The 26,843-nt window shown below is 39.9% G+C and overlaps 1 protein-coding gene across 1 annotated transcript in view; it reads right to left on the bottom strand.

The window, feature by feature from the left end:
* Nucleotides 1–26,508, bottom strand: part of LOC101848200 (exocyst complex component 3) — a gene marked incomplete in the record, with an annotated part of 29,970 nt that extends 3,462 nt beyond the window's left edge. Inside the window, 20 exon segments of the mRNA XM_013081992.2 lie at nucleotides 1,124–1,229; nucleotides 1,714–1,866; nucleotides 3,173–3,250; nucleotides 4,341–4,510; nucleotides 5,143–5,213; nucleotides 5,781–5,874; nucleotides 8,241–8,333; nucleotides 9,941–10,007; nucleotides 10,955–11,050; nucleotides 11,698–11,771; nucleotides 12,882–12,965; nucleotides 13,985–14,090; nucleotides 15,340–15,453; nucleotides 16,477–16,625; nucleotides 17,469–17,550; nucleotides 18,646–18,752; nucleotides 20,073–20,163; nucleotides 21,139–21,251; nucleotides 21,703–21,759; nucleotides 26,239–26,508. Of these exon segments, the coding sequence (XP_012937446.1) occupies nucleotides 1,124–1,229; nucleotides 1,714–1,866; nucleotides 3,173–3,250; nucleotides 4,341–4,510; nucleotides 5,143–5,213; nucleotides 5,781–5,874; nucleotides 8,241–8,333; nucleotides 9,941–10,007; nucleotides 10,955–11,050; nucleotides 11,698–11,771; nucleotides 12,882–12,965; nucleotides 13,985–14,090; nucleotides 15,340–15,453; nucleotides 16,477–16,625; nucleotides 17,469–17,550; nucleotides 18,646–18,752; nucleotides 20,073–20,163; nucleotides 21,139–21,251; nucleotides 21,703–21,759; nucleotides 26,239–26,370 (2,037 nt within the window).
* Nucleotides 26,509–26,843: the final 335 nt, after the last annotated feature.

Raw genomic sequence — 26,843 nt, 5'->3', positions numbered from 1 at the left:
CCCCCCAAATCTATCCTCCAACCTGCTTGAGGACTTCTGCCCTCCCCCCCAATCCCTTTACTTTCATCCCGTAACAAGATAGCTGTGTAGGACATGACAAATGAACTCACCATAAGTTCCAGACTCAGCATGGACCCATCCTTGAGCTTCAGAACCTCAGCCAGAGACGGGAGGACATCAAACAACGACGCATCCTGAGAGAAAGGTCAGAAAGTTTTGTTGATATGCAAAAAACAATGTTGTCGATGCAAAAAAATTGGTGTAGCAGACTTCGAAGTAATTTAACTTGAATTTTCTGTTATCATGAAACGATTTCAGATCCCCAGAGTGGTTTTTTTTTTTACATTTTACTTTATTCCAATTATTCCGTTAACACAAAATCTGCTAAACAAAAGCTAGAACAAAAAGATTTTATATTTGGTGATACTGATGGAAAGACTTTACTGAGAACGATTTGATAAAAACTTTTCTATTACAAATATATCTCTCCAAATCTGGGTCACTGGAGTCCACTCATGTTCCTTATTGGGAACTGCTTAATCTTTGATCCAGGAATGTGGACTAATCCCCAAAAAGTTTTCTGAAGATTCTGCGACGTTTTTAACTTTAATAACGTAGCCTCTGAGAGTGTTTTGAATTTAAAAAAAAAAGAATTACAATAAGGTGTTATTTCACTAGGTAACAAACATAATTGATAAAATTAAAAAATACAGAAGCCTACATTCATCTAAATACTTACATTACAAGTAATGCTTCTACAGGTCAGATCAATGTTATTGTTTGATAGTAAAGCAGTAATTCTTTTCCCTGCATGTTCATGTTCTCATGTTCAAGTAGGAGGAGAAATGGTAGTATGTAACTCTTTCAAGTGCAGTGCAGTAATACTTTGTCCACACCCACTTTCTCACAGCAAAAAATTGTTCAAATCCACAATGCAGCAGTACAATCGTCCACAATTTTTTTTTTTTAAAGGAATTCCGAAAATTTTCAGAGAATCCCCATCTCTGTTGATCACAAGCCAACCCTTTCATGGATCCTGGAGAGGAGGGAGGAGCAGTTGTGACGGTGTACCTCCTGCGATGATACATATTCTCCGACCAATGACCAAAGAATGTCCACTCACCAGTTTTGGACACATCTCCACAAACTGTCCTTTGATCATCTCCGCCTCAGAGCAAATCTTTTCAGCTGAGCTTCTCCGTTCCTCATAGTTCTTGAATGATAACTTCCTGTCAAATCAGGAATGAAGAAATTTTAATCACATTCCAGAAAGTCAGGAATAATCAGGAAAATTAGGAGTTAAAAAAAGGGAAACCATCTCCACTGACCTTCTCACATACAGAAAAATGTACATGATTCAGAAGAACCCATGAAGAAGCAACAACAAATGTCGCATCCTTCCATCCAAGACAGTAGCACAGCAATGGAAAACCATCCCATCCACAGACAATTCGTTTGTTTTTAGAAAGAGTTTTAAGGCACTGGCAACACAATAGGGTCAAATAAAAGTACTGAAGATTAGGGGTGTTACAAGAGAGTAACAAACATAAAAAAAGAAGGAAAAGAGGAAAGGACGACAGATGGTTGATAGGAAAGAAAGAGTAAACCACACTAGAGCACCCGCCAAAAACCCACTTCACAGAAAACAAGCAGAGACTCAACAACAGACACTGACAAAAACATGGTGCAAACAGACACTAAGAAAACTCTGACCTTGAAAGAAGAGCTTTGACGTACTCCTTAACGATACGTCGCTGACCCCGAGACAACAGCGTCTCAAACATGACGGGCCTCAGGTGGATGAAGTCCCGATGGTAGTCGGCCCAAGTGGCAACAATGGTCTCCACTCCATTATGGCTGGACATCCTGGCAACATCCAATAGAAAAAAAGTTGGTGAAATTGTACAAATTAAATGCCTTATCACAACACTGTAAGGTTATTTAAGACACTACTCCTTCCTATAAAATTCAACGACAAGTACATCTGGTCCGGGTAGGCAGTTTAATACTTAATAACTGGCACATACTCTGTTCATATTTCTGCTCGGAAGAGACACTGACCACATGGTCTCGTGCTTATGTACTGCTCCCAACACTGACAAGGGTAATCACTACGAAAGGATGAAGACAACTCACGACAGTTACAGGTAGTCACTAGGAATAATGGATGAGGACAACTGGACACTGACTTATTGTGTAAAATCCTTTAAACATGTTCGACAGTGACAAAACTACACTTGCAACTACGAGAATGTCTATCTTCCATAGAAATGAGCCAAAAGGAAAAATTTGTGTAAAGTGCCTTTCCCAAGGACACAATGTCAGACTCAGCTGGGCCTTATAACCCCAAACCCACATTCCTATGATTGTGAGTCAAGTAGCCTAAGCACTAGACTTTCGATGCCAATAGCAAAATTGCAGACAAAACATTTGAATCTTAATTTAAGAAAGTTTCATTCACATGAGGTGGATCAAATATGTAAATTGGGAAATGGGGGGGGGGAGGGGCAGGCAGATAGAAAGACAGAAGCAGAAAATTGTACACAAGTAAATAAAGCCATAACGAACATAAACGTTCACAACGTGGCCTACACACGTATTGTGAATGTGTAGTAGGGGTGACTGTGTGTGTGTGTTTGTGTGTGGGTGGGGGCTTTCAGCAAGCTGGGCATGGATTGTCACAAAAGGTAAAGTAAAAAAGTTTTGCCTGTCTGTTGAAAAGTTATAGACATCAATCTACATAATGACTTGAGGGTTGGCCTATACCTGAAGATTTTGATAAAGCATTTGTAAGTTATAGTATGGTTCACACAAAAACAAAAGATGAAACTTGATCTAGCAAGGTTTTTATTGTTCAGGGACTCTGGCAAGGAAAGCTACCACTTTTACAGGTAACCACTTTCAGGAACGACTGATACTTTCCCTTTTTTAAATCTCGCACTGTCTGTCGTTCACGACTACAATAATGCTCATGTTAATCACACCATTCTTACAGCAAACACTCGGATTCAACAAACTTGAAAGTCAGGCCTGTGACTAAGTCATGCCAAGTCCCATACTTATAGTACAATGCAAATGAGAAAAATAGATGAAGACAACAGTAGTGAGCCAGGCAGAGAGACACAAAGAGACAGCCAAAAAGATTGAATACATGTAAACTTCAAGCGCTCACCAGGGTCGGGTCATCAGTTCATTGAGGCAGTTACTGGCTCTCAGGTCAAGGAAAGGTTCCTCCAGTATCATATCACAGCTGGGGAAAAGGAGAGACCGGTCATCAAAAAACAATCAGCGATTAAAAAGATGACTGGGTGCAAGTCTCTGACAAAAGACAAATTGTACAACAATATTTGTCATCGTCCTGCATCCAGCCATAGATATCATGCATATCCCATCAGAAGAAAATTAATTGAAAGTAAAGAAATGAGACACTTAAGACATTAGTCATGAAAATGTGTGAGCAATTCCAAAAGGAACTAAATATAAAATCAGGGGATGTGTTGTGTCAAAAGTAATCAGGCAGCAAACAAAAATAGAAAGAAAAAGAAAAGGAAGCAGTTATGACAACAAGACTGATCAAAGGAAGAAAGAAAGAAATTTTACTGCAAGAGGAATGGGAATGAAATGAAATTTTAAAATGTTATCACCACAAGTACATACATCTTTGACTCCTGATGTAACATGTTTGATAGTGTACACAGCATGCTGAAGAGCATGAATATATACACATTATATCAATGCAGTTATCATTACACTATTATTATCAAATTGTCTTGACTAATTTAGAGACTCTAGAGTCCATATTTCTTAGCAGCAACCCTTGTCTTTCCCAAGTCATATATCCCCACCTAGTCTTCATTTGAAGAAAGATGTCACACCCCCCCCCCCCCCCCCCCCCCCCCGTTTCTTTCAGCAATAACAACGAATCCACAGAACATCTGTCTATCTCTCTCTGTCTCTATCTCTGTCTCTCTCTCTCTGTCCCTCTCTCTCTCCCCCCCTCTCTCTCTCTCTCTCTATCTCTCTCTTAGACACACACCTGAAGACTACAGGGAAAACAATAACATACGACAGTAGTCACAAACTGTAAATCGTGAGGGTACCAATTTTGAACGCTGGATGACTCATTACTGTACTTCTGTTCAACTGTTGGTTGATTATTGTTGTTAGATTTCCGATTCGACAACACATAACAATAAACCACCTGTCAAACAAATAGGAAGTTATGAGTCCACAAGCTTTTAAAATTGGCACCCTCACAATTTCCAGTTTGTGACTACCCTCGTTTTTCCCTTGTAGTCCTCACCTACAGACTATTTCATCCACAGATGGCCAACACTAACCATTCTTTGGCCAGCACCAGGAAGCGGTCGGTCAGCTGTTGGAAGGGGTCGCGTCGGATCTGCTCCGTCTCGTCGTGGTCTCCCTCCTCGGCATACTCGTTCTTAATGTAACGTTTGCGGAGCTCCTTCATGTACTCTCCAAATGCCACACAGTTGTTAGTGTTGGCAATCTGTGGGTGAAACCGTCAGTTTGTAGGTGTGTGTGTGTGTGTGTGTGTGTGTGTGTGTGTGTGTGTGTGTGTGTGTGTGTGTGTGTGTGAGTGTGTGTGTGTGTGAGTGAGAGAGAGAGAGAGAGAGAGAGAGAGAGAGAGAGAGAGAGAGAGAGAGAGAGAGAGAGAGAGAGAGAGTGAGTGAGAAAGAAAGACAGAGAGATACCGAGAGAGTAAAAGAAAGAAAGAGAGAGATAGAGAGAAAGAAAGAGGGATGCTGAGTGAAAGAAAGAGAACGAAAAAAAGAAATGGAGAGAACGAGAGGGAGATTCTCTGAAGGAATGGAACTCATGCACATTTCCTTGCATGTTCTTTGTGCCTGAGCAAGTATATGTGTGTGTGTGTGTGTGTGTGTGTGTGTGTGTCTCTGTCTGTGTGTGTGTGTGAGTGTGTGTGTGTGTGAGTGTGTGTGTGTGTGAGTGTGTGTGTGTGTGTATGTGTGTATGAGAGTGTTTTTGCTAATTTGTGTGTCACGTACATCTGCTCATACTGCTACATATCATTCACACAGCACAAATGTACATTTTATGTACATAAAATGCAAGTGATAGAGGTCATTATTCTAGATAACACTGCAAACAATATGCACATACCAAATAATGCAGGAAATACTTGGGTTCCTTCCTGTCTGCTAGATGTTTCTCTTCATAAAGCTTGAGCTCCGCTGAAAAGAGATTTTTGATTACGAGTTTTAAAGTAAGCAGAAGTTTCGTAGCACAACTACCAGTATGAAAAATAGTACACATTGTTTTTCTCATTTGTTTGTTTCAGTAAACGTTACATGGAACTTGCAACATAGTTGGGTCATAGAAGTGGTGAAGATTAGAGATGTTACAAGGGAGTAACAAATGTTCCTGAAGTGTAAATCACAGTATTTGTACAGTAAGGGCAATTTTCTGAGCAATCAGTGGCTTACATTTAGAAAGATTTGAAAACATTATGTGAAAGGTCAGTTTACAGTTGTGTGCACATTTTGGAAAAAAACAACCCTTAAATAATAGCCAAAACAGAGCATAATAAATGTGTTCTTTCATAAAGAAGATAGGATATAAGTTGCAGTTAAGTTTTTATGCACACCTGTCAAACCTAATGAAGTAGCTCACAAGTTTATTGAAAAGAGGTTTCAAGGTGTACACTTACGGTCAGGAAAAGACAAGATAGACAGACAAAATAGAGGGAAAGAAGAGAAGTTGTAGTATAATCGTATCCGTAAGTTCACACAAAAACGTACTGCTGTACTCATTGGAAAATCGATTGAGTTCTTCAGCAAACAACTCCAAAACTTTCTTCACCAACTCCTGGCCGATAATGTTTGCAACTTGCAGCTGAAACAAAGAACAAATGTAAGAAAGGAATTACTTTTGCCAGAAAGCGTAATGGTTAAGTTCTTTGAACACAGAAGATGTGAGTTCAATTCTTGAACGGGGAAGTTATTTAATCAGCTATTTCTTTCTGTCTGATGGGATGCTGCATCTAATTCTGACTAGGTTGGCTCCAATAGGCATTGCCAAGGCAGCCCTCCTTATCATTGATTTAAATTGTGTTGAATATCTGTGAGACATTAACAATCATTTTATTTTAGGAGGGAAAGAAAGTTTATAATTTTAATTTCCACAATGCTTGTAAGTCTTGAGGAAAAATGCTTGCCTCAAGTGCCAAAGTAAGATAAGATAAGAAACATCTTTATTGTCCAGATCCTGGTACATTGGTTTGGTGTTTCACCACATGCATACACACACACACACACAGGCTTACAATCACATGCATAATATATATCAGCAGCAATATAAACAATAATAATCTTAAGCTAGATATTAGATACATACTCAATGATATTCTGATCCTACCTGATCTAATTATTATTCCCTTTACGCACTGTCACGAAAAAACTCTGATTAAATTCCGAGATGGAGTTTTCTTTACAAAGCTAGTTCTAACAATGGTGCTGTCTATTACCTAGTACCTTGCTTTCTCATATAAGACAAGACAAGACAAGTCATCCAGGCAGAAACTTTGACAAGATGTAAATAACAGAATAGGCACTACTAATAACCTTAAATTTTTGCCTTAATTGTATCTCCAGTCACGTACACCAATACACAGTGCTCATATGACGTTATACAGTTGCGAGCGCCTTAAAACCTCTACTAAAACAAACAATAAAGTCCAGACTTTCATCAACAGATGTATGAGGAGTACAGTCCATGCCGGCTTTAAGCACGGTCATCGGGAGAAAGCAAAAGCGTGCTTAATGCCGAAGCGTGCTTGAGAGCGAAGTAAACAAAATCCAGAGATTTTCAGGTAGAAAATTTCGCGTGCTATTTCCCTTTGTTTGTAAGTAGGACTACAGCGGTCCTGCAAAAGTGTGCACTGTTATTTTTACCCGCCAAGGTAGTTTTTGTTTGCTTGTTTTGTTTTTGTGTTGTGGTCGAATGGGAAATAAAAACTTAATTTAGACGGCCAGTCACTATACAGCACACTAGGCCTACACACCGCCTATGCGTACCACTACCTGCTGTGCCATGTTCATACCACCGCCTTCATCCCACCTCGCGCGTGATACACAATCAGGATTAATGGATAGCAAGGGTCAAAGGTGAAATCGCAGCCAGCCTCCCTTTCTCGTCTCCCTGACTCTCTTTGTATTTTTTCAGTCTGTGTGTAACTTTGTGGTAGGCTAGATCCTATGTGCACGCACGCGGCTGCGTGCATCTCTCTGCCTTCCTCTCTGCGCGTGTGAGTGTGTGTCTCCATCACTTGCGTTCTCTGTGTTTCTCTTAACACACTCACTGCTGCGGTGTAGACTGTGTTCGATCTTCGGTGGGTCATCATAAAAGTATTGACTGTCTTGTAATGAAGCGTGTCTGCAGCCGAAGTTGCCGTGCTTAAAGACGTGTAATTTACATAGCAAAAATTCGGTAAGAGCCGTTTAGCGTGCTTGAGTCCGAAACGTGCTTTAAGCCGGCGTGCTTAAAGCTGGCACAGACTGTATTCTAAGAATTAAGTGGCAGGATAGAATAAGAAATGAAGAGCTGTGGGAAAGGACAAGACAAAAGGATATAGAAGCAGAAATAGGACTAAGAAAGTGGCGATGGATGGGGCACACCTTAAGAAAGCCCAGTGGAAACATCACAAGACAGTCACTGCAGTGGAACCCACAAGGAGCACGAGGCAGGGGTAAGCCACGAGTAACATTTTAACAAGGAGGAGATGCTTTGAAAGGGACATGAGAGAGATGAAGCTCACTTGGAACAAGCTTGGAAGGAGGGCTCAGGACAGAGATTAATGGAAGGAGCTTGTATGTGGCCTATACCCTGCCAGGGGTGAAAGGCATTGATGATGATGAAAACAAACAAACCAATACACACAAACATATGCATGCACATTTACACACACACATCACACACATTCACATATACATGTTCATACAAAAATGTACATACATACACATTACCAATTTCAGACACATTCTCTAACAGACAAACAAGCACAATGAAACACATAAAAACAGACACTTACAGACACACACAACCCATGACCACAAACACAAACACATACACTTACAGACATAAACAGACACACACAGACACAAACGCACACACACACACACACAAACAGAAACATTCATATTTTCTTGGCATGTCTGCAAACAGCAACAGGGATGGAAACAAAAAAACCAAAAAAATCTCACGTTTTGTTCCATCATCTGGAAGATGATGACCGGCAGCTGGGTGTTGTAGTAACCATCCCCATCCTGGTCTGGCACCTCGTCCTTGACCCAGTCCTGAAACAAGTTGGTTTATTTGTTTGAGTAAAAAGAACATTTTCAAAATTGTATATCTAGGCTTAACACAGGCAACTTTGATAGAAAGACAGGCAGAGGCAGACAGAAGGAAAAGATACTGGACAAGATGACAACATGGCTGGGAGCAGAAAAAACAACTGAGACCATGGCTGCAACGCAAGACAAGAGTGAAGTGGAGGTCCATGATCGCCCACCCCAGTCGGCAAGGCACTGGATGATGATGATAGGCTTAACACCCCTTACAACACTGTAATGTTATTCAGTTTATTTAAGAGGCAAGACCTCCGCACCTAAAATATCATCTCCGATAAGACCGAGCCAAAAGGCAAAATTGTGTAAAATGCCTTTCCCAAGAACGCGCAACATTGCCCTGAGCTGAGCATCAAACTCTCAAACCCACAATCTTATGAACACTAGTATGGCACACAGACACACACACTTAACCGCTGGACTACCGATGCTAGGAGTAAACAGAAGTACATCCACACAAAAAAATGGTTGTATGTAAAAGGAAAAAGTAAGACAGATAGACAGACAGAAACAATAAAGGGAAAATAAAGAAGGAGGAGCTACCAGCAGCACCCTTCAAACACCGGCCTCGCACAGGAGTTAGTACACTGAGGAAACTGTAAGTTGCATGAGAGGAGCACTTGATAATAATACAGGGAGAGTGTTTTAGTTCTTTTTTACGGCGCTCGCAACTGCATAAGGTCGTATGAGCGCCAAGAGGAGGATGTCAACAGAGAAGTCCAAAAGGGGAATCAGGCTAACTCTGCTCGCTTCTCTAGCCTCAACAGCACAAAGTCTGCTTTAACTATCAAGGCACCCCAGAAATAGCAGTTCACAAGAGAATGACAAACATACAAAAGAAGTAGAGGAAAATGTCGATAATAAGGATGTGGAAAGAAAAAGCAGCAGTTCCCCCTATGTTGTTCCGGCACAGTATGAGCATGACATTGATAAATCAGGCCATGTACAATTCTACTGTGCATAAGAACATGTTAATTCCTCCCCTTTGAGAATGGCCTAAAGACAACTTCAGTCATTACACTGCCCTGGTGGAGGAAGTGTTTTAGTTCAAGACCTGGGGGTGATTAAGAGCTGGATAAAAAGAAAGAAAGGCAGAAACAGTAAAAGGGCAGAAGAAAAGTATTGCTAACTTTTGACGCCTTCAAATTTTAATGAAAGACAAGCACAGAGACATGATGATGATTCTACATCCCCCTTGTACATCAACTTCCATAGTAGCATGGGGCACTGATAATTCCCCTCGAAAGATGTCTATCTTGAATATCTTTCTCCAGCTGTGTCTAAATTTTGTTAGGTATCTTTGTACCTGCCTCAACCATTCTCCATCAAGTTGTTCTTGGTACTTCTTTTCTTTCTCTGACCCAGCACACTCAATTTCAGCATCTAAATAATCAATTTTCTTAATGTGTCCGTGGAAGCAGAGTCTTCCAGTTGAACACAATCACACAAATGACTACACTACCCTCTCACTTTGCTTGATACAACTTTAATGGAATTTTTTTCCGTTCCTCACACGTTTCAACAGAGAATCCTGAACACCTGATAGACAAGCTCACCTTCATGTCTGACTTGAGCGTGTTTCTGCTCCATTCTGTGATGTTCTGCTTCATGTTTTTAAGATATCTGAAACAGTCACACAAAAAAAACCCCCAAATCATTCCATTTTGTCAAAAGTTTACATTTTCCAATAGTTCTGAAACTTCAGGTGTAAAAAAAAAATTGAAAGTTACACTAGAAAAGATACCAACTACAGGATATGAAATGTAATACAAATGTGTTCGCCTGGATTTGTCTGGCTTATTTGAGTAAAGACAAACACATCAACATAACAACAGCTTTGCGGTGGAAGGAAAAAAAGCAAAGCACACAGACAGAAACAACAGACAGAGGGAAAAGAAACTTGACCTGATAGAGACACACTCCAAGCACCCATTAGAAACACAGACAAGAGGCAGAACTAGCAGGCCAGACCAGAACTCCTGCCCATACAAACGCCTTTTTAAAAGTTTTAGTAGAGGTTTTACGGCATTCCCAACTGCATAAGGTCATATGAGCGCCAAGGGGTGGATGTCAACAGAGAAGTCCTAACAGGGAATCAGACTTACTCTGCTCACCTCTCTAGCTTCAATAGCACAAAGTCTGCTTCGACTATCAAGGCACCCTGGAAATAGCCGGTCACAAGAGTGTGACAAACATACAAAAGAAGTAGAGGAAAATGACGATAGTAAGGATTTGGAAAGAAAAAGCAGCAGTTCCCTGTTGTAGTTCAGGCACAATTACGAGCATGACATTGTTAGATCAGCCCATTTACAATTCTACTATGCACTAGAACGAGAAATATCCCTCCTTTGGGAATGGCCTAAAGACACTTCCTTGAGTGGCACCGCCCCAGGGGCGGTAAAACCCTTTGGAAGGAGAGCAGACAGACAAAGAATAGAAAACAATAAATCAGAAACCAAACACGCTATAAAGAATTCAACAGCCCCCCCCCCCCCCCCCCATAAAACGATGTCGCTTCTCTCGCCGAATGTACCACTAGCTAAGACCCCCAAGGACCATGTCTGACTCACAGGTTGCGGAGATGTACAATAAAGTTGTGCTCTAGGAGAGGTCCTAGTTCCTTCACATCGATGTTCAACTCTGGATGGCGCATCAATTCTGGTGAGCTGCAAAACAAAACAATGGTCAGGGAGTGGAACAAAGATGGAAATTACCCTTTGTATACCCCTTATCACCCCCACCCCCTTCTTTTAAAAAAAAATCCCGAGCTTGATGTGACAAGTACAACAATGAAAAAGAAAACAAAAACAAAATCAAAACAAAACACCAACATAAATCCAAAGCATTTATTCTGCTTTTTAATTGTTAAATGGAAAATCTTGTTCCGCATTACCTGTTCTTTGTTGGGCCCGATCCTGGTTCTATGTCGCACATATACTACGGGGGCTACATATTCTAACTTCATTTTTAGGAAAAATTGTTCTTATCATAAATGAATAAAAAAGTAAAGTCGTTCCCGCATCCAATCTGGACATTGGGAATTTCCTTGTTAGTGAGACAACTTCCTGGGCCTTCGGCATATTGTGGTAGGGTGGACAGTTCCTTTCCCCAACTTGAAGTCAGGTACCCATTACTGCTGGGTGGGCAGGTGGGGCGAAAAAAATCCGTGTCCGAACAGAGGCTGGAACCTGGACTTCAGAGAGGAGCGAACTAACCGCTCCGCCACCGCACTCTGCATAAATGAGTATCAAAGTAAATTGTGTCGGTTTGAGTATAAAACATAACAATCACGAGAAAAAAAGAATCCACTTACTCGTATGCTCCCACCCACTGCAACAGAGAAACAATCTCGTTGCCCTCCAGTTCCTGATGTATCATGTCCTCCAGCTGTGGAGCATGGGGAAAAGCAAAGAGATAAAATCATCTTTTATCAGTAACAATTTTTTTCTCAATTAAAAAGGAAAAACCTTATAGTTTATGCAGTCGCGAGCGGAGTAAAACTTTTACTAAACTAAACTAAACTATACTATACTAAACTATACTAAACTATACTAAACTATACTAAACTATACTATACTAAACTATACTAAACTATACTAAACTATACTATAGCTTCTCAAACAAAGCAACAGCTCATACTGTTGCACCTGCTCTAACAGCCACCTGTTCAAGACAATCACCTCAACAAATAAAATTATTTCCCACTCCCCCCACTCCCCTTCTCTTTTTCTATATCATAAGGACACCGTCCAAACAGGACCATCTGTCTAAGATGACCCCTTTCCTCCTCGACAATGGTTGGCTGTCTTAGGTAGATTTGACTGTACGTGTGTTTCATTATGAATGAATGGTGCTTCCTTGCCCTGTTTCTTCCTTGAAAAAAAAATTAGCAATCACATCCATGTTACCTATAAGTCATACCTAGACCAACGTACCACTCCCAATAGACAAGATAAAAGAGTTTTAAATTTGAGAAGTGTGCTGACAAAATGAGCTACTTCTCGAATTCGAGCCCAATGGAAATAGAAACATCATGCAAATAGTTGAAGTTTTTACAGTTTATAAGTATGAAATAATAAAAGGCATGCTATACTTAAAGAATATGGTTTACAAAAGAATATCTACAACTTTGACCGTAGTGTTAATTTTTTACAAATATATCGATTTGTGGATTGCGAGAAGTAACTCATTTAGTCAGCATGCCTCACATTTAATAACTTTCTTGTTTGAATGTTGTATTTTGTATCTTCTCCACTTGAAAATTTGAAAAAATAAACATCCACTACATATCACTTTCAATTCAGAAAAGCATAAAGACTGACTAAAACTTGAGGTCACTGCAAATATTTTGAACAGACCTTTAGAGAATGGAAGAGAAATGACTACATAATTTATAAACATTCTACTTTTCACCCAAAAAGTGAATGAGACAGAAGAATTCTATTGTACTTTCTAAACATAGAAGAAAAAGAATAATAAAGAGAAAAGTCCACTAACATGTAGAGAGAGAGACTTGTGGTACATCTTGGTGTATCTTTTGACGATGTTGTACTCTGGTGGGAACACTGGAGGCAGCAACGTCTGCGGAACAACAACAAATGGGGATAACAAATATGAAATGGAAGAGAGGAATACAAGGTTTTCTCTTTTCTATTGGTTATAGTATGGGTTAAAGGCCCCTTTCAATATTGTTAATTTTTTGACTCTTTATCTCCGGCAAGCCGCTCCCAGTGACTCACGGTCGGAACCCCTGTGCCGGTGAGCCGAAATCCTTTACGACGACTTTGATCTCTCTTATCGGGAGTTCATTCATTAGATGAAGAACTATCAAAATAGGTACACTTGTTTTGATTTAATGACCCATTTAGTGAGGATTTTGTCATTTTTAGATTTAGTACCAAAAGAGGACCCAAGCATAGTGGGGAGATAAAGAGTAAAGATGCGGGACTTTCAAATTAAGTGTCCATCTTGGATAGGACCAAGCTAAATAGGCGGAGAGCCTTAAAAACTCCCTAAAACAACCGGAGCTCTTAACACCCAATTGGGGAGTCAAGCCAGGGCTATCATCTGCGTAGTTCAGCATAATTCCAGCCAAGCTAACTGTGTGCCTACTTCTTTCCCCAGAACTACAATTCAATGCACACCAGATTGGATGACCTGTTCTCAGGAAATCCGTGACCTCAAACTTTATCTTTAAAACTCTTCCTTTGCTCCTTCACTATCCTTGCCCTCCTCACTTTACCAGCCAGCCAACAACTGTGGCTGGTACACTGCTGTCATAATTATTAACACAGTGCTTTGAGACAGGCAGTCTGTGGGATATGTCCTTAAGGAACAAAATATAACTTAGCTGAAAGATGAAAATAAAGGTGCTGCACCATCAGCAATAGAATGAAATTATTTGCACTGATATTACTAATGTACTGGGGCCATGGATCTAATCTGATGCATTTCAAAATGTATGGTTTATGACAGAGTTTTACACTAAGCAATCAATCTGCACATCAAAATCTGACTCCATTTGAGTTGAGGGACTTCCAGTCACCTACTCCAGAGTTCAGATCTGGCAAACAGAACGCAGTAGAAGAAGAAGAACAGACCTTGACCACCTTGAGGTCATCTATCATGATCTGGCGTGTGATCTCCAAGTGTCTGACCAGCCACATCTTGTTCTGGTCTCGCGTCTCCAGCTGGCTACCCTCAATCCTACTCACAGGACACAAAAAATAACAGCAATCATAATTAATAATAATGATGATGACGATGAAAGTCTGATAATGAGGATGAAAACAAAAACAACAATAATAATAATAATAATAATAAAAATAACAACAATAACAATAATATTAATAATAATAATGATAATAAAATAATATTAGTGATCATAATAATTTAAAAAACGAATAAATAATAATAATAGTAATAATAATCATTATTATATTATGACAATAATAATAAAAACAATAATACTAAAAACATCTAAGGATCTCTATGTGGAAATTTCATTCACAATGGGAAATAGATGGCATTCATAAAGTAATACAGAAGTTACACCAGTGACACATGGTGCATTATATCACACCAACAAGAAAAGCAAACATTACCGGTCACCACTGGGCAGCATTCTCTTTTTGAGATAGAATTGTATAATTTTGTACGAGTTTTGTTTCAGTTTCAGCAAGCGTTTTATGGCCACTGCAAAACAATAAGGTTATATAAGTGCCGAAGATTAGAAGTGTTACAAGAGAGTAACAAACACAAAACAAAAGGAGGAGAGATAAGGACGATAGATGTTTGATATGAAAGATGGAGCAAACCACACCAGAGTACCCGCCAACTACCAACTTGTACAAGTTTAACAAAGACAGGAATAGCCTGTTAGAGAGGCAGACTACAGGGCTTAGTTCTTTGGTTTTAGTCGGGAAGTACACAGACGAACTTGCGTATGAAAACGACCAAAAGGAACAATACAGAATGCGACGCAGACAAACATAAGCAACAGAGGGAAAGAAAAAAAACAGTAGGACCTATCAATGGTGCCCACTATCATCTGCCCTTCTCAGTCGTTGCATTGAAATAAAAGAAGACAGACAAAAGGAAAGAAGAGGCAGATGACGTACCAAGAATATTTTTCTCTGCATATCCCACACGAACTACAGAGCATGGGAGTTCAACGTGTTATTCAGTGATTTACAGTGAGTTCATATAATAATCACAATATCAAGCCAGGAATAAATTAGCATGAAAGGAAGAAGCAGGAGCAGACCATACGAGAGTGACCTCTAACCATTAAGAGAAGATTATGAAAGTCACCAGGAAAGGTTGAGTATCGACAAAAATGCTGAAAAAGACAACAGGACTCCAAACAATGACAAGAATTTTTTTTTTAAAGTGCAAAGCGCCACATAACTATTTAACACATTGAATATCAAGAAATATGAAAGACAACACTTACCTGGCAGAGATGGAAGTCTCCAGGACCTCAAAACATTTCGCCCGCCACTGTTTGGGTCGTCCTGGTGGCATGAATCCTGTCTGATCGCACTTACGTGTCCAGGCTACATCCATTCTGAGGGGTGAGAAAAGGAGAATATATACAACTGCAAGTGACCATCATCGTTGCCTTTCTCACCCTGCACCAGGGTATAGACCACAGACATACACTTTACACCTTTCTCTATCCTGGGCTCACATCTTGATGTTATTCCATGTCTTCCCACTTTTCTCTATATCAATTTCTGTGATTCTTCAAGAGGTTCCACACGGTCTCCCCCTTGATCTTTTACCCTATGGATTCCAATCCAACACTTTCTTTGTTATGCAGCTGTCCGACTTCCTGAGGGTATGTCTGATCCATCGCCACCGCCTGCAAGTGGATAGCTCAGATGTTTCCATGCTGGACTGTGGAGTGGATGATCCTAGATCGAATCCCAAACAGGGTTGTTTTATGGAGCTTTTAAGGCTCCCCAGCCACTTAGCTCAGTCCCATAGGAGATATCATCATCATCATCCAGAGCCAGATCTGCCACAGACATCGGCGATCATGGTTCTCCATTCATTCCTTTGCTTGGATGATCTTGAAAAAGCTACGTTTCTCTGATCATTCCCTGTTACCCATTTGTTTAGGTTCCTTAAGTAGGTTGCTTTGGGCCTACCTATTCCTTCAATTTTGCCAGTGAGAGCTAGATGTTCAAGGCCTTTATGTCTATTCAGGTGTCTCAAAAACTGCATTTGTCGTTTCCTGATTGTTTTTAACAGGGAGCGTCCCACGTGAGCTTCATCAAGCACTACCTCATTTGACTTCTTTTCCTTCCACGATATTTTCAGTAGTCTCCCAAGAAACCACATTTCTGTTGCTTCTATTTTATTTTCACTGTCTTTAGTGATTGTCCAACATTCACAGCCATATAGAAGGGTTGACTATACATAGCATTTGAGAGATAGTCATTAAATTAGGAGGTCTTGCCTCTTAAGTTTAATGGCATTACAAAAAACCCTGTATTAAAAAAAGTGCACAAACCTTTACTGTGGGTTATATAATACAAAATACAAAAACTTTTACAAACGTGTCACACAAAAAAAACCCACTCACCTTTCCTCTCGCTCCACAATTCTCAGCGCGGTGCAGATGAGTGTGGGCTCGCGTCTCACAGACATGAGCGTGCGCTGAATGATGACCCACAGCTGTTTGCCCAGCTCCTTGGACAAGTCCTGGACCTCCGAGAAGTACGTGTTGACCGTCTGTGGAAAAAGGGAAGAGGAAAGAATAAATGAACAGATGGAAAAACATTAAACTGGAAATAAAATAGTTTCCTCTTTCACAGAATGGTGAGTCTAAAACCAAAACTGTAACGTTGATATTTGACTACAGAGTAGCAAGTTGACACAATAAGGGTCATATGTGAGGCGTGCTGACAAAAAAGGAGTTACTTCTCTTCATCCACAAACGGAGATTTTGGCCAAAAATTGACACCAGGATCAAATTTGTAGATTTTCTATTGATGTTTTATTCTTTGAGTAAACATGCCTTTTATTATTTCATACTTATTAATTGTACCAATTTCACCTATAAGCGTGTGTTTCTTTTTCCATAAGGCTCAAATCTGAGAAGTAACTCATTTTGTCAACACGCCTCACATATAATACAGAGTAAAAGTAATTTTTATTAAATTTTATAGCACTTCCAACCCAAATAAGTCATACAAGCGCAAAAGATTAGAGATGTTACAAGAGAGTAACATACAAATACAAGGAGGGAAGATAAGGACAACAGATGTTTGATGGGCAAGAAGGAGCAGACCACACCAGAGCACCTGCTAAATACCCACAGGAAAAAGTAAGAAAGATAGAACCAAAAGAGGGGGAAAAAAGAAGTAAAACCCAACAGTAACACCCTCCAACCATCCACGAGAACATAGGCAAAATCTACAACATAGAAGGATCATTTTACTGCAGTAGGATTTCAATTCCACCTCCCTTGACTTCTGGGAACACATTACCTTTGAACTATAGGATTGCACAAAACCGCTGTGTAATCCATCAGAACCTATGACCTATGACCTGTGATCGTAAAAAGAAGCTTACGTTTTTGTCTGTTGGGCTCTGGTTGGGCTGTTTGTGCATTGCCAGCAGAAGGTCATCTCGCGACATCTCAAGGTCAGTCAGGCTGATACAGACAGAAGGAAAACAAGACGATTTGTCATATTTTGTTAGTTAAACAGATAATACTATATGAATGATATATGAAGATAAAAGTGGAAAAAAAACAGGCCACAACGATTCATCAGCTATTCCTTCAAATATGCAATGGCATCACCAGACAATACTAAGCACATCATAAGTAAAGAAAAAAACCACCAAGTTTCACGTGAATCACTGACTTTTAGCAAAAAAATCAGAAAAGGTAATAAAACCCATTCAGGATAAAGTGAGACGAAAGGATACAACAGGTTTTTTGCACTCAAAAGAGAACCTGTCCATGATAATCACTTAAGTAATGACTATTTCCCACTTCTCCCCTTACATCTTTTTTTCAATATTTTAATGAAGATATCCAAGAAAACCACATGTCAAGATGACCTCTTTTCTCCCCAACAAAGAGAAGCTGTCTTGGACAAGTTTGACTACAGTCTGATAGTATAAAGACACACAACAGTCTGGAAAACGATATTTTTCACAAGAAAAGTACCATTAAAGCAGAAAGGGGATATCTCCCCCCAACACCCCCCCCCCCCCCCCCCAATTAAAAAAAAGACGACGGAGTCGAGACATCTCTAAATAAATGGAGACAAGAGCCACCAAAACTGCAAGCATGGCACTAATCAGAACTGTACTCTACATGATACAAAGAAAGCCACCTACAATTCAAACACGCAAGCTCCAAAGAGGACTACCATTTCGCAGTATTATTTTTATAGACCCTTTAAGTACTGAGGTTTATCACATAAATATAAAAGGTGAAAACAACATGGAGCTGACAGACTAGCACAAAGGACAGAAACACTTAAACTTACAACAAGAAGTGAGATCTTAATAATAATAATAATAATAAGTAGCATTTGTATAGCGCATACCCCTGTTCAACAGCAAGCTCAATGCACTTTACACTATATTATTACCCCAGCAGACCATAGAACACTCAGAAACATTCTCAGCTTCCCGGGAAGCATACAGTGCAAGCAGCTGATTAAGCGCTCAAACACAAACAAACTGGCAAGATCTTTCTCTGTCTATAGCTGGGTACCCATTCCCATCATCTTACTGTTTATGAGCCTGTAAGAGCTTTCCCTCCATGATGAGCTCTTTCGTCTTCTTCACACTCTCAGGGACAGTAAAGATGTGCTTCAGATTTTCCTGAGCTGCAGATAACTGAAACAAAACAAAGCCAGAAAAACTACTTTGAATATTTGTTTAGTTTTAGTAAGAGTTTTACGGCACTTGCAACACAATAAGGTTAAAAAGTGACGAAGATTAGAGGTATAACAAAAGAGTAACAAACACAAAAAAGAAGAAGGAGAGATCAGGACGATAGATGTTTGATAGGAAAGAAGGAGCAAACCACACCAGAGCACCCACCGACTGCCCACATTTGAATACTATTGCCGCCTCAGAACTATTTAGTCCAGAGTGCACTTTAGACAAAATAGTTCAGAGGCAACAAATATATAGAAAGGTGGATACAAATTCCTGGGCTTTGCTCTGGGGACCTATTAAAGCACAAACTTGGAATCTAAACTTTCTCAAAACTGGAATAATTCTCATGAAACACATGACATGAAGCTACTTTTATTATAACTGTCAAGAAAAGGAACTGCATTAAGTGTTTTAGTGATATTCAGAGTTATGCTTCTGACTCTTTGAAGACGCGTCAGCGGATAATCAGCCGACAGGAGAACCTACCGTAGTCACCGTATCAGCGGATAATCTGCTGACGATTTTAAACGTATTTATTTGCTAAATTAGAGCTCTAAGATGGACAACCCCTATGTCATTGCAAAGCTCGTCCAAAGCCCTATAATTTGGTTGATTCCTTTTATTTGCTTTTGAATTAGGATCGCTTTGCATGGTGTTTGTTTTAGGCCCATTGTTTCGCACGAAATGTCGCAGTTTCTATCCAAAATGGTGAGCTCTAGGCGACGGGGTGTGATGCGGACTGAAGAAGCTTCGGAGTATTTTATGGATGATGGCAGTGATGAGGAGGTAGACTTAAAGTGCGAAAAAGAAAGTTCAGATGACAGTGATTATGAATCTGTACCATTGGTAGGTAGATCTACCTGACCCACAAGTCTCATCTTGTCAAAAATGTTTTCCTTTCGAGGGAAACTATAGTGATCTTGTAGCCTCCATCGGGGTAAGACTGGTATTGTGAATGTATGATTGATTGGTATTAGAGAAAAAAAAGAGAAATTGTACATTTTAGAGGTGTAAGTAGGATTTTTGCACTGTTGATAGGAAATAAATAGTAAAAAATGGCAAAGAAGGTGCGTCACAGGGTATCAAGAAAGGGAAAGTGGGTGCGTCTTCAAAGAATTAAGAGAACATTACGATTATACTAGCAACTGCACCAAGACAGCCACAGTCTACTTTATCATTTTTATCTTCAGAAAAAGACAATTATCTAAAAAAACAGGTGCATTTTTATTGGGATCCTCCTAATTTCATTCCGGGAAAGCAAAATCAGGTGCCCACCTGACAGAATCTGCTGTTTTCCGCCTTCAGTTTCTTCAGAGTCTGATGTAAAGGCTCAATGATACGGTAGTTCTCCTCAATCTCGTCCAAGCTGCAAAAGAAAATATTGAATACAGATTAAATTAAATAAAATGTGATTCCACAGCTTTTAAGACACTAAAATAGACTCATTCAAACATTTCACACTAGAACTAATCAAATCTAACATCAAATGGCAAACAGAAGTGCCAATCCCCCTGACAACCAAATCTAGGACAATTTTTTAAAATCCATGAAGAAGTGCAGTTTGGGTCAAAAATAGAAATAAAATACGAGTCACTTGACTACAATAAATTAAAGCTATTGAATGATTTGCCTGCCCGGATATCATCTCATGGCAGTTGAAAAGAAGAATCCTTTTTTTTTTTTTTTTTTGGTGCAAAAGGGTGTTTTGAAAGACCGGAAAAACAGCCAAAACTCCAACTTATTTGCATTGTTCTAGGCACAAGGCAGTTCTGAGAGAGCTGCGGAATCGGTCACCACTCAACCTCCATGGCTGAGGAAAAAAGTACTATTTTCCAGCACCAGAGAGATATCAATCTAAGAATGTTGTGGGGTCTATCCTTGTTATCGTCCTGTCTCCTGTCCCATGCTGTTCGATAAACTTGCTTAGTGTACTGTTCTGACATTTAGTATCTGTGTATTTGAAACTAGCAACTTCCTTGATATGCGCATGCGCAATAAAGCAGTCTCAACGACAACAACATAGTCTCGAGATCCGAACCGATTTACTCTGTCAGTGTCGAGTGAATGAAGCCTTAACATTATGTTGCTGATACTAGCTCTAGAAAGTAAATGCTAGTTCTTGTATTCCTACAATGTTACAATTTGCTAAATTCATTTCAAATAGCAGTGGTATTTTTCTTACATTTAGCTGAAACTGAAGCTGTCTACTTCATTCACAACCTGACTCTCTCTCTCTCTTTCATTATTTCTCTTTCTTTTCCTCCCTCTCTAAATAAATATATACACTGAACTTGTACAGGTTCGTAAAATTCATTTCAGAAAAGAAATAACTATGGCTAACCTCTGTTTTATCTGGTAAACATCTTGTAGAGCACTCTGCAACTGGTTCAAACCAGTCCGAACCCCATCCAGTTGGGACTGAACAGCAGTTTTCAGCATAGCTTCCACTGAGGCCTAAAAAGAGGGGCAGAGGTTCATGAATATGTTTTTCATGAAAAATAAACTTTGGAAGTGAAATCGTGTGATGATGGTCACAAAGTGATAAAGATGATAAAAGAAAACAAATAATATCAGTAAAAATAAGAAAGAAATTGGTCAAAATTCAGACTTGAGGATATGATAGTGTTTCGATGAGATTTATAATTACAACGACAGTTCGGAAAGAACAAAAATCTGACCACACAAGCACAACAATCATCTGTTGTTCATTTATAAATAAATACAAGACCTATTTAACAACTATTTATACACCCACTTTAAAAAACCTCACCATCAGTAGGATGAAACCACTTTGAAGCCCACCCCCCAAAAAAAAATAACGATGGCTTTAAAATAATAACTTGACATCTGCAAATAAATCCACCCTGTAAGGGGAAAAACACTCACTCATGATATTCTTACTTACCTTTTTCCTTGCAACTCTTCTCTTATACTGATCAACTTTATCCAGTTGATCTGGTCTCTGAAAAAACAACCAATTTAAACATTGACAGAATTTATTTGTAAAGCAAACCATCTGATAAATCATTTCAAATTGGACAAGATGTATAAATAAAATATGACATTCATTATTAGTTAAAATTTAAAAAGGTGTCATGATCATTACTCTTTGAAATATAGCATGGCTTTCAGAGCTAGTCATAAGTAATTTACATATATGGCTCTAAAGAGGCCTAGACTTGGAGAAAAATCCAATTTAAACAATGAAAATAATATATATATAAGACTCATAAACAGCTATGCGAGTCCTGAGAGACTGTAGATAATTAAATGAGGAAACACCATTCATAGACTGGTCAATGTTTGTTCATAAGGAAACAAAATCTTTGTTCTAATTTCTTCAATTTTGAAAAGGATAGCAGCTAGCACCAATTTGGCAAATATGAATGAAAATTAAGAACAAGAAATGAATTTATCACAGTGAATAAGGAATAGTTAGAGGGACTTCATGGGACCAACAATTGTTTTAGGAGAAAAGGACAGTGAGTATATATAATTGCCCTTCATAGTTAACCCATCCTATCTCAAGGCGTACATTTATATTGTCAAAAATAAATCTAAAAACTTAAAATAATATTCAGGTCTGGGGGCTCTCTTGATTTAATCTGACCAAACAAGATGATGTTAAAAACTCATTTAGTGTTAAGTCTTCTGACCATCATATTTGAGACCAAGACTAGACCACAGAATAAAATTATTTAGAAGGCCTGCAGTCCAACGCGCTCTAACAGCCACCAGTATAAAACAATCACCTGATCAAATAGCCACTTCCCATTTTAGTCCTTTCAGTGTTTTGTTCACATTATAATGACAAAGAGTAAGATGTCTACCTGATTAAATTCTAATTTTTCTAACCTAAATAGCAGGAACAGTTCAGTTTTACAAATTGAGTTCATGGGGCTAGCAAGATCTTCTCCAAGGGAACTAGTTAACTCGTCACACGGTGAAGACAACACAACTGAAAAACGTGTCTCAAGTTGACTGAAAAAAAGCCTCCAAATAACAGTAACAGTGAACCCGTCACACCAACTCTCCCGTGTAAACAGTGGTCATCAGCGTTCGCCATTGGTGGGCAAGATATTTTCGCTCTCTCTCTTTCAAGTTCTGAGAGCCACCAGCCATCTTGTACCATTTTAGATTTTTGTTTTATATTGCATACAGTAAAGACATGCACATTTTTAGTAGGTTTTATGTATTGCACCCAAATATGAGTCCGTTTTCTTTAAAATGATGAAACAGAAAGGTTGTCAGGTGTAGATTTTGATTGAATAAACTCTAGTTTTGTATTTTTAAAATATTATATTTAATGAAAGGTGTGGGTTTGCCTGCCAATCCACTGTGAACTCGCAACACGTTTTTCACGAGTTCGAGTTTGTGACGAGATAACTGTGACGAGATCACTGGAGGTGTGTGACGATTTCACCGTGTGACGAGTTAACTGGAAGCCTTCTCCAAAGGGGGGGAGGGGGGCACAAGCTAATATCGTGGCAGGATCCGAAATAACTTGATAGTTAAGTGATCTTCAAAAACAAATGAGCATGTTTTCAAGGCCGAAAGACTCAGACTCAAAATGTCTTTCCCACTGAAGCCGTCACTTCAATCAGATACACATGAGCATAGCCTACATGATATGTGAAAGGAGAGGACTTCCGTAACGAGAGACCAATGTGAGACAGAGAAGAATAGAGGGTTAAGGGTAGGGTTTGAGTTTGGGGTAGGGGTAAGGTCTGGGGTCAGATAGGGGTAGGGTTTGGAGTTCGGGGTAGAGGTAAGGTTTGGGGTAGGGTTTAGGTTTGGAGAAGAGTAAGGGTTAGGTCTCTTCTTTATTGTGTTTTTAAGGTCTCTCATTACGGAAGTCCTTCTTGTGAAAGAATTGGCAAAAATCAGCAGGGGACTATTTCAGTAAAACTAAAGGAAGTGGCTTTTCTCATCCGGGGTGAGAATAGAAATACGATCAACCTCTCACCCCGGGTGAGACTTGCGATTGTAGGCTATTCTCACCCGGTTTGAAACAAGACCTGTTTTTCCTAATTTCGGAATACTTTCTATCGATGTGGATGATCAAGCCAAGAAAAAATTACGTTATAGCACAAAAGTAAGCTAATTTGATCGTCTTCAAAGATGCTATGGCTATTTCACTGTTCGAATCGAGCCGAACTACGCGGGTCGCCATTTTGTTTTGCCCGGAAGTTCTCGCAAGAACTACTCCTCCCCTCTCTCTCTCTCTCTGTCTCTTTCTGAATACTGTCTATCGGTGTGGACGATCAAATTGACCAAAACAAAGTTAAAAAATTATGTTAAAACACAAAAGTAAATTAATTTGGTTGTCTACAAAGATGCTACGGCTATTTAACTTTTCTAATCGAGCCGAACTACGCGGGTCGCCATTTTGTTATGACCGGAAGTTCTCGCGCTACTCCTTTCTCTCTCTCTCTTTCTCTCTCTCTCTCTCCACTGCCCACAGACAAAATTGTATGCTTTTAGTAGGCTACAGTTGTAATGTAACGTTTGTTCACGGCACAGAATTCTACAATTTTTCTGTTATAATCACAGTGTAGAATTCTGGGGTTTAGGGTGAACGCAAAATTTGTTGGCCTAGATCTAGATTCTAGGCTATAACGGTGAACGCGCATCGGGTGAGAATAGCTAAAAGACTCGCCTGCACTATTCTCACCCCGGGTGAGAATAGAGGTGGCCAAAACTAAAAGATCTAACGGTTGCCCCTTACCAGCCGCCCCCCACTTTCCGGCCGATTCGAACTTAGACTGGACTCCGTGCCAATAAAATCGAAATTTTATGACTAAAATGGTTTCAATTGTCAATTTCTTTGCACCTGCACATTCTTTGTTTACCCTACCACACATCCACCATCACAAAAGCCTTGAAGCAGAAAATCCTTTCGTTGTTTGAAGCAGAAAACATATCCAGGTGAGTGCAGCTGCCATTTGTTATCATTCTGAATAAGGCCATGTGGGTCAGCCAAATAAGGTTTCAGCAATCGTATTTCCGGAAGTACTCCTCTTGTGTGAAAGAAAAACATTTTTAGTTGTCTGCTTGGCTTGCCTATTAGCATGTAATGGCTGAAAACGTAATTCCCACTATATGAGTGGGGTGGCCGGTTGAGGGAAACTTTTTTGGCAGTAATTGCCCCCTACCGGCCACTTAAAAATAAGGTCTTAAAAAAGCACATTGATGAGTTATAGAGATCTTTAATGTGAAATTGCTCCAAATATCTTTCAATAAACTTAGCAGTCCATTCTTAACTCGTCTATTATGGACAGTTTTATAGATGCCATTGTCCCCCTCCCACTTTCGACAACCTCCCCTTGCCCCACAAAGTTCATCCAAAAATTCAGGACACAGGATTCAGCCCCCAAAATACGTGTCAGGAGAAAAGTATAAGTATAAGGAGTTTGAGGAGGGAAAAGAACGAGAGGAAAGGGAAAAGAAAGCAGCTGTAGAAGATAGGAAGAGAAAGGGAGAGAAAGAAGGCAGAGAAGATGAAGAGAAAGAGAAAAGGAGACTGGAAAGAGTGGCAAACAAAGAGAAAAAGGACAAGGAAAGAGAGGCTAAAAGGAAGGCTAATGCTGACAACAAGCAAAAAGGAAAGGGCTTGAAGAAGAAGACTGAGGTTGTGGAGAATGAGAGAGAAAATGATCAGGGTGACTCGGATGCAATTGAGTACATGGACAGTTCAGATGAGGAATGCATGGAAGTTCTTGAGCGTATGAGGTCTGAGTATGATGAGAGTCGGTGTTTTGAATGTGGGAATGACAGGGACTTGGATGGATGGATCGGGTGTGACTGAGTGCATGACAAACAACGTGGAGGTCAATGGATGGAGGTTAGTTCGTTACTTTTGTGTATAAATTGATGTTTATATAATGTGGCCGGTATAGGGGAAACAGGTGGCTGGTAAGAGGCAAATACTCCACCGACCGGCCGGTAAGGGGCAACACTGGGGTCCTTCAAAGTTCTATGTCTTATTGTACAAACATAACTCTAAAGAACCAATCTGGCAGTTGCCTCTTATCGGCCAAAGGCCAAGGATTATTTTGCAACATCTTTTTTACAACATGAGTTTCAATTTGTGGTAACTGGGTCAGTTTTTATCCCAAGCTTCCGTAACAAGCCACAGACGCGCGTTAGGCGGCTGGTAAGGGGCAACCGTACTCTAGATCTAGATCTAGATCTATACACACACAACCGATCCCGAAGTGGAAAACGCCATAATACGCGCCTTTCTTTCCTCTTTAATTTGATAGGCGGAAGTAATCCATAAATTGAAAAGAACACTATAAACGAAACAAAACAAATAGGTACCCCCCTCACGGGGCCCGATTTCTGACACAAAACGCGGCGGCCGCAGGTGAACGAAAATCTCGGGCCGCGCTGGCCGATATCCAAGTGCCTATCTATATATCTAAAATCAAGAATCTACCTGCAGTAAACTGGCGACATGCTTCGCAGCAGCTTGCTTTGCCTCCACCTCCAGTCTTCCCAGATCCAAGGGAGCAGGTGCAGGGCCCTGTGAGTGCTCAGGGTCTTCTTCGTCTTCCATACTGCCACTCATGTTGTGCTATGAGTGCTGAACAATTGCTTTTTTATTCGTGTAATTCAGAACTTCGGCCGCTTTTCGTAGACTTCTACAATACTGACTGTAATGTATACAAACTGTGGGGAAGGTGAAACAGGAAGTACCGGGTGGGCGTTTTGGGAGAAAAAAACTTCCGGCTATTCGCACATAGTAGAGAAGAAAACATGCATAAATCTTGCCCGGAAAAGAAAACTAGTTATACAAAACCCCGGTTGGGGGGAAATTTAAGGTAACTGGTGCTCACAAAGAGATTCCGTTAGTCTGTTTCGGTCCTTTGCATTCAAAGATAATGTCATTTGTACAAATTATCTAATTGATTTTTAGGAGGGGGGGGGGGAGGGGAGCGTACCAAGTCCCGCGAAATTTACATTTTTTTTCTTTTGGTAAGTGCACGGCGCTCGCAACTGCATAAGGTCATGTAGAGCGCACAGGACACATTTATCATAGCA

Source organism: Aplysia californica, unplaced genomic scaffold (genome assembly GCF_000002075.1).
Source record: "Aplysia californica isolate F4 #8 unplaced genomic scaffold, AplCal3.0 scaffold00154, whole genome shotgun sequence".
Lineage (NCBI taxonomy): Eukaryota > Metazoa > Mollusca > Gastropoda > Aplysiida > Aplysiidae > Aplysia > Aplysia californica.
The sequence above is the reverse complement of the archived record's forward strand: the minus strand, read 5'-3'. Positions and strand labels throughout refer to the sequence as shown.